Source organism: Giraffa tippelskirchi, chromosome 5 (genome assembly GCF_054371585.1).
Source record: "Giraffa tippelskirchi isolate mGirTip1 chromosome 5, T2T-mGirTip1v1.2.pri, whole genome shotgun sequence".
Lineage (NCBI taxonomy): Eukaryota > Metazoa > Chordata > Mammalia > Artiodactyla > Giraffidae > Giraffa > Giraffa tippelskirchi.
This window is the reverse complement of record NC_137279.1, coordinates 76,127,790-76,140,831: the sequence shown is the minus strand read 5'-3', so window position 1 is coordinate 76,140,831 and position 13,042 is coordinate 76,127,790. Positions and strand designations below refer to the sequence as shown.

Below are 13,042 nucleotides of genomic sequence, written 5' to 3'. Positions count from 1 at the left end.
CCCAGTCTGTGTCCTTTGTTACAGTAGCCCGTTTCTTCAGACTCCCATGACATCATTACCTCAGTGTCCCTACAATTCCAGGGACTCTTCCTCTTCCTCTAAATGTTGGCTGCATCAGAGCTCAGTCACCTGTTGGTTTGTTTGTTTTTAAGCCTCTCTAATCTAGGTGATCTCATCCAGTTCCACAGCACTAAATGCCAACTTCCACTTCTCAACTCCAGACTGACCCTTCCCTTGGGCTTCGGATTCCATCATCCTACTTCTCCACTTGGATGGGCGGACATCTTAAACTTACCATGATCAAAACAAAACTCTTAAGATCCGCCAAGCCCATCTTCCCCATCCCATAATGCCCCTACAGTCCATTTCACCCAGTTGCCAAGCCCCTAAACTTAGGTGCTAAGTCGCTTCAGTCATGTCTGACTCTTCGTGACCCTATGGACTATAACCCGCCAGGCTCCTCTGTCCATGAGATTCTCCAGACAAGAATACTGGAGTGGGTTGCCAAGCCCTTCTCCAGGGGATCTTCCAGACCCATGAGTCAAACCCGCATCTCCTGCATCAGCAAGCAGATTCTTTACTGCTGAACCACCAGGGAAGCCCCCCTATCAGCTCTACTTTCAAAATATATCCAGAATTGAAGTACTTTGCACCATCCCCATCCTAATGTCACTCCCCTCCTAGACTACTGCTTCCATTCTTGCTTCAAACAGCAACCAGAATGATCTTTGACTAAGTACAGTGCTATAATCCTTTTCTCAAAACCTTGTAATGGCATCTCCATCACACTGGGAATGAAATCCAGAGCTCTGATGGGCTGTTTAATACTCACTTCAAATATCTCCCTGTGACGCCCATTCTGCCTGCCCAACCCCTCCCCCCTTTTCCACCTTGTCCGGGATACAGCACTCTAATCACAATTCCATTGCTGCCTCCCTAGCTGGACTCTTGAGTTCCTTGAGGACAGGATCCACACCCTTGTTATCTTAGTAGCCATAGTGCTTGGTACCCACTTGACCCAGAGAAGGCCATTAGTGTTGTGAATAGACATATCAGACAAGTCCCAGGCACCAGAATAGCCTCCCAACTTAAAATGCTGCTTCACTTTAGAATTTCCAAGTCTAATCTAACTTTTACCTCCCAAACCCTAACAAGTCCAGCCACTTCATTTTTACCACCTGTTTGAACTCAGAAAATCCAGTCTCCTGGGCTTGTTTCTCTTCTCCCTGGACACCCTCCCCCACCCTCCCCAGTTCTCACTCCCACTCCCTCTGGGTGGTTCAGGTTTCTACCCCATTTAGCCAAGAAATTTCTGTAACTAAGACTCTTGCCAGATTCAAGTTCTAACTTTTAAAAAGTCCATTGGGACTTGCCTAGAACTGCAGTGACATCTCAAAGCCACTTAGAAACACAGAAGGTAGGTTATCACTTACTACTGTTATTACTAAAAGTCCCTTGGAAGCCCCGCAGAATTTCCCAGCATGAAATATGACTCCACACTGGAGAGTTTTGAAAACTTCTGAGTCAACTGCTTGAACAAGGGTCACATCACCTCCAGCTTTAATTTGGGTTCAATTCTGGGCGACGGCTCCACTCTAACAACATAATCGTTGTGTGGCATCTCAAAGGTTGTTTCCTCTCTTATGAAACAGGCTTGGTTAAATATCACTAGGCAGTAAACTTAAATGCAGAGAACTATCTTCATTTATCTTTGTAATCTTTGTTACCTGGTAGAGAGGGCCCAGTACACAGCTCCAAGGACTGTATTCTTTGTGGTGAAGGCACGCCACCAGGTAGCACTGACTGGTGAGCACAGTAACTATTTGTTGACAGTTAACAAATGAGCCATGCCTACTTTCCAGCATAGTTGTAATGAAAAATAGCATGTATATTAAAACACTCCAAAACTATCGAGTATTATACTAAGTTAAAGGATTGTATTAATCACTGACTAGAAAAAGTAGCACAGGTTTGGAGTCAAACCTGGGTTCAAATTCTAGAGCCAAGGCCGACTGGCTATGTCCTTAGGCAAATTGCTTAATTACTCTTGTCTGTAAACTGGGAGATACTACTACTCACCTGATCAAGTAGTAAGGAAAGATTCAGCTGACACATGGATATAAGAGTTATCATTTGTGGAACCACTACTAACAGTATCATCTTCATCTCATATGTCTGATGTTCTAATCTAAACATTTAAACAGGAACAAATCTTGAAAATGATAGTTTTGTTTTTCTAAACATCATTTATTAGAAAATACAATTCCAGAGAAAGTAGGAGATACAAGGACATATGGGAAGTGGGTACAGTACACAGATCTCTTTAAATCAGGGGCATAGAGGGTCAAAGTAAAATGAGCTACAGGCAAAAAGCCAGTAACACATCTCTGGTCCACTCATCTGGAGAAGTTCCACCTCTGTTCCCCACTCTCCCAACTCCTGCTCACAGCAGCCAGCTATATTCTTGGCATTTTTACTTTAAAAAGTTTATAACCTCCTTGCTGCTCTGTGGCTTTAATCAATGGAGCTTCTTTCTCCAGTTATGGAATGAGTTAACAAAAGGGGAAATTTCTGATCTTTGTTGGAGCTGGGAAGGACAATCCACAGAGTATCCCCATTTAACTCCATTCCCAAATCACTGGACACAGCCACCAATTTAAAAAGTTAATATCAAATTCAAAGTCTCTCCTTTTTTCAATGAAGACAACCCTTTGGAGTAAAGCGCAAAAGTGAATTTCAAATCTATTTGGTAGGGAATGAAGAGTAATAAGAGATCAGAGACCCAGTCCCTCCCTCCCAGCTCAGCTCAATCCAGCCTCTGCACAACCAAAGAAAAATCACAAGAAAAAACCCAGTTTTGATGGGATCCCCCACCCACACCCCTTTTCTTCAGTTAGGGCATCCCTTTGGCTCCAGAATAATAGGTTTATGGCCCCACAGAATGAAAGAAATTCTTACAAAAAAGCATGAGAGAAATGGAGTTTGGGAGAGAAGCAGTGACAAGAAAGGAGTGGCAGGTGATAAGGAAAGCTTCCCCAAAACCAGCTGGCACGTGAGGCCCAGAGGCCCCCCTCCAGGGCCAAGACGCCCTGGGGTCAAACCAGGCAGCAGTTTATCCCACCAGAGGAAAATGAAGGGAGAGACCTATGGGGGATCACCCCAGCATACTGACAGGGACAACATGGTCCCCAGAAAGGCTGAATGGAGGGGCGAAGACAATACTCAAGGCATGTCCTAGCAGAGTAGGGGACGACCAGAGGAAAAACTGCCCCCAGACGAGCCCAGGTCCCTGAACACAGGTCCTCTGCAGAACCCCATCCAGAAGGCCCTTCCTTACACACATACGCATCACACTGCTCTCCTTTGGAGGCAAAATCAGACAGGCCCAGCATGCAGGCCTCAGTCAAGCACACCCAGCCCTCCCTGCCCTCCTGACCTGCCTCAGGGAGGGAGGGTGCTCCCCGAGGGCCCACTGGGCCCCTCCCCAAACAATTCCTATAGATAGAAACACAAAACAACAAATAAAAAACCTAGGGGAAAGTCCAATAAGAACCTTAATCAAACAAAGTCCAAATAGTCTTCCTCTTTTGCCTTCTGAGGCACATGTAAGTCCCTTCTCACAAGGCTTCCTGTCCAGTTAGGACAACATTACTATTTCATTTTTTAAAAATAAAGATACCCACCCACCCTCCCGCTAAATGCTACTTCTACAGCGCACCTCACACACCTCAAACCAGGCATTGCTCCCTTGACACAAGGTAAACTTAAAACTTTGCTGCACCCTCACAGCCTCCATGGGGCTGCTCCTCACAACCAACTCAAATGCAGTCTGCAGAGGAGGGGACAGCAGAGAGCATATTTACTCTCCCTGCCTCCCACCCTGGAGGCCAGGACGGCAGGGAGGCCCACTGAGTGCCATGCCCCTACCCAAGGAAGGGACTCGTCCTCTCCCCGGCTCTGCCATGAGCCTGGGGTCCCGGGCTGGGGCTCCGCTGTGTTCATAAGGTCTCAGGACTTCGAGATCCCAGAGCAAACCAGCCAGTCTTCTCCTGGGCCAGGTCCAGCTCTCGCAGGCGGATGTGCACCTCCCCGAGGAGCACGTTCTCCCAGAATCCTTGCTCACTCAGCACACTCAGCTGCAGCTCCCGCTGCTGCAGGTCTCCCTTGGGGATCCCATCATACACCAGCTGCAAACACCAAATTGGGATAAGAGGGAAGCAGTGAGAGAGGGAACACGGAAGGGGGAGATGTTTGTCTGTGGTGGTTCAGGGACTTGCCTGGTGGACCAGTGGCTAAGATTCCATGGTCCCAGTGCAGAGGGCCTGGGTTCGATCCCTCGTCAGGGAACTAGATTCCACTGCCACAACTAAAGACCTCACATGCCTCAATGAATATCGAAAATCCTGTGTGCCACAACTAAGAACTGGCACAGCCAAATAAACAAATAAATACTGGGGGAATCAAGTGAACCTAGCCAAAGAAAAAATGTTCTGGGTAAAAAAGAATGATAGTTTGTGGTGGTTTGATCTGATCTGGCTACCTCCCCAACCAGAGTCCAATGGAATACAGAAGGCATATAGTACCCAAGGGGACCTTCGAAGAACCCTGTTCTCAGCCCAGGGTTCCAGCAAATGAAGGCTCGTCCCTGGGGCCACGGTTCATTATCAGCAAAGGACCAGCAGGCTCCTCCTCCCCACAGACCACGCCCAGCTGTGGAATCCCTACCCTAAGTATCAGCAAACTTTTTAACATAAAGGGCCAAACAGGGAATATACTAGGTTCTGTAGGACACACAGTTTGGTCTGTGTCACAGATACTCACCCCACTGCTACAATGTGAAAGCAGCCACAGACAAAAGACTTAAATGAACAGGAATGGCCATGTCCCTATATGGCTTTATTTACAAAAACAGGCATAGTTCCTCTACCAAACCCAACCCCACCCATCACCTTTCCCACATACCATCTCATTGTAGGTGGGGTTGCAGGTTTTCCGGGCCACTTTGGTTTTCTTCTTAGTGGTTTTCTGAGGGTCAGGAAGGAGGTAAATCTTGACATAGGGGTCGGGATCATTCCCATCCTGGAGCAGTTGCTACAAAGGGAATGAAAAAACAAACCTTCTATCTGCCTCTGTATCACCATTCCTGTGATCACTCCCTGATCCAGTCTCTCTTCTCCCACACCCAGCTTCTTGAAATGCACAATAATTTATGTTTCCCAGCCAGCCTACTGCATTCTGCCAGAAACACCTACCACGGTAACATTAGATGTCCTCCTAGAACATCAATCAGATCACCTATGATACCCAGTATATACTCTGTATGTGAATGCTCAGGGCACACCATAATTTGGTCTGTTCTGAATGAACCATAATATCCCCAGATATCTCCACCCAATGTCTGTCTATTTTATCATTTGACCCAAGAAACCCCTAGTGAGAGATACATAGAGAAATGAGTCAGAGAGATTAAGTTGCTTGTTCAAGGTCAGCCAATTAGTGACTCACTCAGGCTGATCCTTTTAAAACTTAAGTCAGATCTTGGCCTGCCTCTGCTCAAAACCCTCCCATCTCACTCAAGGAAAAGCCATATTCCTGAACGGAGGACCACGGCTCTGGTCTGCCCTCTCCGACTTCAGCATTCACTATTCCCCCCCCTGCTCCAGGGGTTTCAGTCACACTGGGCTCCCCCTGCAGGGCCTGACACACACTGGGCAGGCTCCCAACGAGGGCTCTGACTGCTCCTGATGCCTGGACCAGTTCTCCCCCAGATGTGTGTTCACGGCTCCCTCCCTCACCACCTTCTACCTTTGCCCAAATACCTCCTCATCAGTGAGGGTTTCCTTGGCCACTCTGAGAAACTGCTGATGCCCTCATTCTACCCTGGTATTCCTCCTCTGCTTTATTTCTTACCAAAGTACTTACCACTATCTGACTTGCCATGTATTTTACTTAACTGTTTGCCTCTTCCTACTAGAATGTAAGCTCCCTGAAGGCAAAGATCTTATTTTGTTTACCCTCATATCCAGAGCTAATGTATCAAGTGCCTGGCACATAATAAGGAACTGATGAAGATTTGTTGACTAAAATGAATGAATGATGCTGTAAGAGTGAAGCCCAGTCACCTCTGATTCCAAAGCTCATGTACCTCCTACCATACATCAATGCCCCAACCTGTAAAAGTCCAGCACTTTGTAGGTATTCTATGAGTTCCCTTCCCCTTCCACTCATAAGGTTCTTAGAAACACACCAAAAATTTAGTAATTATACGATGCCTTGATTATGCTTGAAGGATGTCATATGGCTGCCTTACCTCTATAACCAGGAAATAGGCCCCTTGGGTCTCTCCCTTATAATAATCACCATAATAATAATACCAGGCACTATGTTAAGTACTCTACACGCATTATCTCATTTAACCCCTATAACAACTCTTATCAGACAGATGCTAACATTATCCTTATTTTAATGAGGCTAAGAGTTGCAAAAGGCCCCAGGGAGTAAGAAGCTGTGTCCAGCATTGCTTGGTCATACCACAGGCCTAGCATGGGAGCAGGCCCATTGGGGATTCATTTAGTAACCTTTGTGATTACTCTCATGAGAGGCGGTGTGTACAAAAAAGGTCTCATCAGTCAGAAAAGTACCAGAAGAAAGATAAAGATCCAAATTAGGACTGTGTACGCACTTACCAAGCCCCGAATGTGCATCACCATGATGAAGAGCTTATTGTTTTTGTAGGAGATGGACAGTTTCACCTCTCCTCCAACCTTCCCGACTGGCCGGGCCCACGTGCCTTCTGTAGGGACAAACCACACAGAGAGAGCTCAGGAGGCCAGCCCTGCCCCCGTCTGGTGCCAGGCAGATGTTCCTGTTTCCTTCTGACCCCCTGCCCTATCTCCATGTCAGATTCCTGATATCCCATCAGGAATCGGCCACATGGCATCTCCGAGCATGACTTCGGTTGGTGTCTGCGAGCCTGACTTGGATTTCAGTCTGTAAGCAGATCTAGTCTCTGAGAAATCTGCTCAAGGAGCTGTGCACCCCACAGATTCTCTAGCCAGTAAGCAAAGGAACAGAGACAAGTCAAGGAGAGAGACCTGGGAAGAAATGGGGGCAGGAAAAATTACCTTTCGGAAGGTTCAGAGAAGTTAAATTGGTTCTTAAATTGAAGAAAATAGGGGAAACCACTAGGCCATTCAGGTATGACCTAAATCAAATCCCTTATGATTATACAGTGGAAGTAATAAATAGATTCAAGGGACTAGATCTGATAGAGTGCTCTAAGAACTATGGATAGAGGTTCGTAACATTGTACAGGAAGTGGTGATCAAAACCATGCCCAAGAAAAAGAAAAGCAAAAAGCAAAATGGTTGTCAGAGGAGGTCTTACAAATAGCTGAGAAAAGAAGAGAAGAGAAAGGCAAAGGAGAAAAGGAAAGGTATACGCAACTGAATGCAGAGTTCCAAAGAATAAGAGATAAGAAAGCCTTCCTAAGTGAACGATGCAGAGAAATAGAAGAAAACAACAGAATCAGAATGGGAAAGACTAGAGATCTTGTCAAGAAAATTAAATACCAAGGGAATATTTCATGTAAAGATGGGCACAATAAAGGACAAGAAACAGCATGGATCTAACAGAAGCAGAAGATATTAAGAAGAGGGAAGAAGAATACACAGAAGAACTGTACAAAAAGGTCTTAATGACCTAGATAACCACGCTGGTGTGATCACTCACCTATAGCCAGACATTCTGGAATGAGAAGTCAAGTGGGCCTTAGGAAGCATTATTATGAACAAATTTGGTAAAGGTGATGGAATTCCAGTTGAGCTATTTAAAATCCTAAAAGATGATGCCGTTAAAGTGCTGCACTCAGTATGCCAGCAAATTCGGAAAACTCAGCAGTGGCCACAGGACTGGAAATGGTCAGTTGTCATTCCAATCCCAAAGAAGGACAATGCCAAAGAATATTCAAATTACCACACAACTGCATTTATTTCACATCCTAGCAAGATAATGCTCAAAATCCATCAAGCTAAGCTTTAGCAGTACATGAACCGAGAACTTCCAGATGTACAAGCTGGGTTCAGAAAAGACAGAGGAGCCAGAGATCAAATTGCCAACATCCATCGGATCATAGAAAAAGCAAGGGAATTCCAGAAAAACATCTACTTCTGCTTCATTGACTAGGCCTTTTAACTGTGTGGATCACCATAACCTGTGGAAAATTCTTAAAGAGATGGGAATACCAGACCACCTTACCTGCCTCCTGAGAAATTTATATGCAGGTCAAGATGCAACAGATAGAACCAGACAGGGAACAATGAGCTGGTTCAAAATTGGGAAAGGAGTACGACGTCCAGGCTGTATATTGTCATCCTGCTTATTAACTTATATAGAGTACATTGTGAGAAATGCCGGGCTGGATGAAGCTCAAGCTGGAATCAAGACTGCTGGGAGAAATATCAATAACCTCAGATATGCAGATGACACCACCCTTACGGCAGAAAGCAAAGAAGAACTGAAGAGCCTCTTTATGAAGGTGAAAGAGGAGAGTGAAAAAGTTGGCTTAAAACTCAACATTCAAAAAACTAAGATCATGGCATCTGGTCCCATCACTTTCATGGCAAATAGATGGGGAAACAATGGAAACAGTGACAGACTTTATTTTCTTGGGATCCAGAATCTCTGCGGATGGTGACTGCAGCCATGAAATTAAAAGACACTTTCTCCTTGGAAGAAAAGTTATGACAAACCTAGACAGCATATTAAAAAGCAGAGACATTCCTTTGCTGACAAAAGTCCATCTAGCTATGGCTTTTCCAGTAGTCATTACTGATGTGAGATTTGGACCATAAAGAAGACTGAGTTTCAAAGAATTGATGCTTTTGAACTGTGGTGCTGGAGAAGGCTCTTGAGAGTCCCTTGGACAGCAAGGAGGTCAACCAGTCCATCCTAAAGAAAACCAGCCCTGAATACTCACTGGAAGTGTAACAGAGCAGGGTGAGCACAGCCCCAAGCAGGCAGCCCCTGCTGGTCCTCATCACCCTGCACCTGTTACTGGGCAACAGGTCCTGCCAGCGGCTCAGGCTCAGGTCCCTCAGCAGACCCTGCCCACAAGCAGCCAACTGTCAACGAGCAACGTCAGTTTCCTGCTCAGCTATTGGTCACAGCTGCAGCGGCCCCGCCCACTGGTAACTGTCAGCGAGGGAGTGCTGGGGAAGTGACTGAGTCAAGCATCCATGGTGTGGTCATCAGATGTAAAGTGAGGTAAGAGGCAGATCCAGGCCTTCTCCTGGAGGCCCTCCAGCTTACCCAGCCTCAGGCCAATGGTGAGCTGGGGGCGCCGGGGAAGAGGCTGGGGATGACTGGGAGCCCTCACTCAGGCCCTCCACTAGCCCTGGCCCCGGCCCTGAGGAGCGGTGCCCCTCTCCCCCATCCCTATCTCTGTGACCCTCCAGCAGTCTGCCTGGTCACAGTCTGGGGGACCTGGTCTCCCCATTTGGGCAACCTGAGGAGACTGAGGACCAGCTGGGTTGGATGCCAGGCTCCCTCAGGGATGACAGCTGGGCAGGACATCTGAACCTGGCCCTGAGGAGCTGCCAACTGAGATGTGCCTCCCCTTAGCCAGGACTGGGACCTTGGAGGGTTAAAGTTGTGCCTTGGGACTTTGCCCTTTCTTATCAGGACAGAGAGTAACATTCGTCAGGCAGATTTACAGCAACGTCGTTACCTGATCACTGACCTAACTTCAAGAACAAGGCACTAAGACACTGAGAAGTCTGCAAGAACTAACCACACCCATTCTTCACCTTTTGCTTTTAAACGGACTTGCTGAAAGCTTTCAGTAACTTTGGGGTTCTTAGGGCATGAGCCACCCATCTCCTTGTATGAATCTGTAATAAACCTTTCTCTGTTCCAGACTCTATAATGTTTTGTATTGATGGGCCTCACTGTGCATCAGGCACACGGGCTTGCAGATTCGGTAACTGAAGGACTGGTGCTAAAGCTCCAATACTTTGACCACCTGATGCAAAGAGCTGACTCATTAGAAAAGACCCTGAGTCTGGGAAAGAGTGAAGGCAGGAGGAGAACGGGGCAACAGAGGATGAGATGGTTGGATGGCATCACTGACTCAATGGACATGAGTTTGAGCCAACTCCAGGAGATAGTGAAGGATAGGGGAGCCTCGCGTGCTGCAGTCCATGGGGTCACAGTCAGACACAACTGAGTGACTGAACAACAACAATAGGGAAGTTGGCAGAAATGTCACAGAGACGGTACTGTACCTGAGGACTTGGGAGCCAGGCTGGTGCCTGCAGTCTTCTCATCCCTGGGCAGGGGATGGAAGAAGGTATACACCAAATCACACTGGAATAGAACCAGAAAACAGTGTCATTCCTCAGTAAGACAATGGCACGATGAAAAAAGGACAGGAACTCTTCAACATTAAAACTTACAAAATGTGATAACCAAATGTAATATGCAGCTCTTATTTGGGTCATGGCTCAAAGACACCGACTGTTTAAAGAATTTTGGAGATGACAGGGAAATTCTAAATATGGGCTAAGAGTTAGGTGGTGTAAGGACAGTCTAGTTATATAAAATTATGTCCTTGATTTTTAGAGATGCATAGCAAGTATTTAGGGGTCGATTGTCATGATGCCTTTGACTTACTTTAAAATATTTCAGAAAAAACAGATGAAGCAAACATGGCAAAAAATAATACCTGTTTAGGTGATGAATATATAGGTATTCATTATACTGTTTCTCTATTTTTCTGTATGTTTGAAAGTTCCCATAATAAAAAAGTTTTCAAAAAAGAAAACAAATAAAAGTAGTCACATCAACTCAAAAGCAGTCTGTTCTTGGCATTCCCTGGCAGGCAAGTGGTTAGGACTCAGAGCTTTCACTGCCTGGTCCCAGGTTTGATCCCTAGCTTAAGCCAGCCTTGGACAAAGACTAAATCCTACTTTTGAGAATGTTTCCTAAGCAATCAGGGAAACAAAAACATAAACTAAAATGTGTGACAATACCCACTCTAGCATTAATAGTGAAAAGGTGGGGAGGGGCATGATCTAAATATCTTTCAAGAGGTGAACGGTTAAAGAGATGGTATTGCAAGTCAGTGTATTAACTTGGCATAGATATTTAAAGTTACGCTAACTATAAACACTTCAGTAAAAATAAAAAACCACTATAAAACTGTAAAAGTCACATTTATATATGGCCAGATAGGAAGGAAACATGGAAATGGGGTTAGACGGTTTTTGAGGGTGATGGGACTCCTGATGACTCTTTGTCTTTATGACCATTATAATACCAAATTATAACACCATTTGTTTAAAAGAAAAATCTAGGTGGTACACATACTCAGCTTGTTCAGAAACCTTCCATTTCCTCAGGTTCCTGCTTAGCACAAGCACTGTGTGATGGCACCCAACACGGATCTGTCTCCGTGTGCCCGGCTGCGTGGCTGGGTTTCACGTTTCTGCGCGCAGCTCCGTGGGGCTGGAGCCATGACCCACAGTCCTCCCCCTTCCCCAGACAGACCCAGAAAACGCAAGCGCCTTCTGTGATGGCCACCCGCCTCCGTCCACACTCCCCACCCCTCAGCGGCGCCAGGCCCGGCCAGAGACAGAGCCACCCACCTCGGCCACCTCCGGGGCCGCGTGGACCAAGTGCCAGATGTAGCCGTTCAGCTCCTCCCTGCGCCGCTCGGCCCCCGCCTCTCCTCGCGAGCGGCCAATCACGAAGCGACTGGGGAAGCTGGCGGCCGGTGGGAAGACGGTCAAGAAAAGGAAGCAACAGCCTTTAGTCCCAATTCCACTTTCATTTTCAGCCACCTGATCCGCATTTCTCCCCTGCGTCCCTCCCCAAGGACCTCTCCCCCACGCCATGCCTCGCCTGGCTCCCCAGGTCTGTGCGGAGAACACACGCGCAGCATCTCTCACTGGACAATTCCACGGACCCCAGAAGAGAAAACCAAAGTGCTGAGCAGAGCATTACAGCTCCCCAGAAGTGCTCAGGCAGCTCTCTGGAGCCGCCAGTTTTCCCCATCACAGTAAAAATTATATTTGAAAAACTGCTCCTTAAAATCGTTGTGAAATACATCTAGCATAAAATTTACCGTCTTACCCATTTTTAGTGTACAGTTCAGAATTAAATCCACTCACACTGTGGTGCAACCATGATCACCCTCCCTCCCCAGTCTTTTCTTCTTGCAAAACTGAAGCTCTGTACCCATTAAGCAGCTCCCCGTTTGCTCCCTCCCCCTGGCAACCACCATTCTACTTGCTGCTTCTATGAATTTGACTATTCTAAGTGGAATCATACAGTACAGTAATATTCCGTTTTGCATATACACCGCATTTTCTTTATATATTTGAAAAATACTTTTACTCTTTAGAAGATTAGACACTTCAAAACATCTTCAGACGCCATCAATCCCCTGTCTTTAGACCCAGTTTGCTGCCCTGGCAGGTGGACCCAGGCTTGTTTTCCAGGCTGGAGGAAGACCACTTGAGAGCCTCAGAAGCGCGTGGCCAGCAGGGGGGGCACTTGTCATCGCACATTGCCAGTTAAGAAAACCAAGGAGGTAGGTCTTGACTCCCAAGGGCAGTGCTGCCCAGCCCCCGTCTGCCCGCCCTCCCTGCTACCCCTCAGTGCAGAGAGGAGGCGGAGCAGTTACCTGGGCAAGAGGGAAGAAGGGAAGAGCAGCCGCAGCTTATTGTGTAACTCCTGGAACTCCTCAAATGTCCGCTGGACATAAGTGGCCTCATGAGCATTCTCTCGGATCACCTTTACCACGTAAATCTGCAAAGCCCAAATCTTAGGGAACACCCCCTGCCAAACCAATGAAGGGGGCAGGTGAGGGGACAGGGTGTGTGTGTGTGTGTGTGTGCGTGCGTGCGTGCGTGCGTGCGTGCGTGTGTGTGTGTGTGCGCGCGCGCGCGTTGGAAGCGTTATGCGTTCCAGAAGGAAGAGGATAAAAATGTCTCTAATGGAGACAAAGGTAATATACAGATGCAGGAAAATGAAAGCAAAG

General features: G+C 46.8%; 1 protein-coding gene and 1 long non-coding RNA gene across 4 annotated transcripts in view; one reads left to right on the top strand and one right to left on the bottom strand.

Annotated features, from left to right (window-relative positions):
• Window positions 1-2,226: 2,226 nt before the first annotated feature.
• PIK3C2B (phosphatidylinositol-4-phosphate 3-kinase catalytic subunit type 2 beta) overlaps window positions 2,227-13,042 on the bottom strand; it is a 68,140-nt gene continuing 57,324 nt past the window's right edge. For all 3 annotated transcript variants that reach the window (XM_081494925.1, XM_081494927.1, XM_081494928.1), the window contains 6 exons: window positions 12,686-12,810; window positions 11,646-11,763; window positions 10,284-10,365; window positions 6,687-6,793; window positions 4,963-5,091; window positions 2,227-4,187 (listed from right to left, as the gene is read on the bottom strand). In XM_081494925.1, coding sequence (XP_081351051.1) covers window positions 3,999-4,187; window positions 4,963-5,091; window positions 6,687-6,793; window positions 10,284-10,365; window positions 11,646-11,763; window positions 12,686-12,810 — 750 coding nt within the window. In that variant the 3' untranslated portion in view covers window positions 2,227-3,998. The remainder of the gene's footprint in view (window positions 4,188-4,962; window positions 5,092-6,686; window positions 6,794-10,283; window positions 10,366-11,645; window positions 11,764-12,685; window positions 12,811-13,042) is intronic.
• LOC145507691 (uncharacterized) lies at window positions 9,185-9,920 on the top strand. Its single transcript, XR_014055030.1, has 2 exons — window positions 9,185-9,264; window positions 9,682-9,920. It is a non-coding gene; the product is annotated as an uncharacterized LOC145507691 (long non-coding RNA).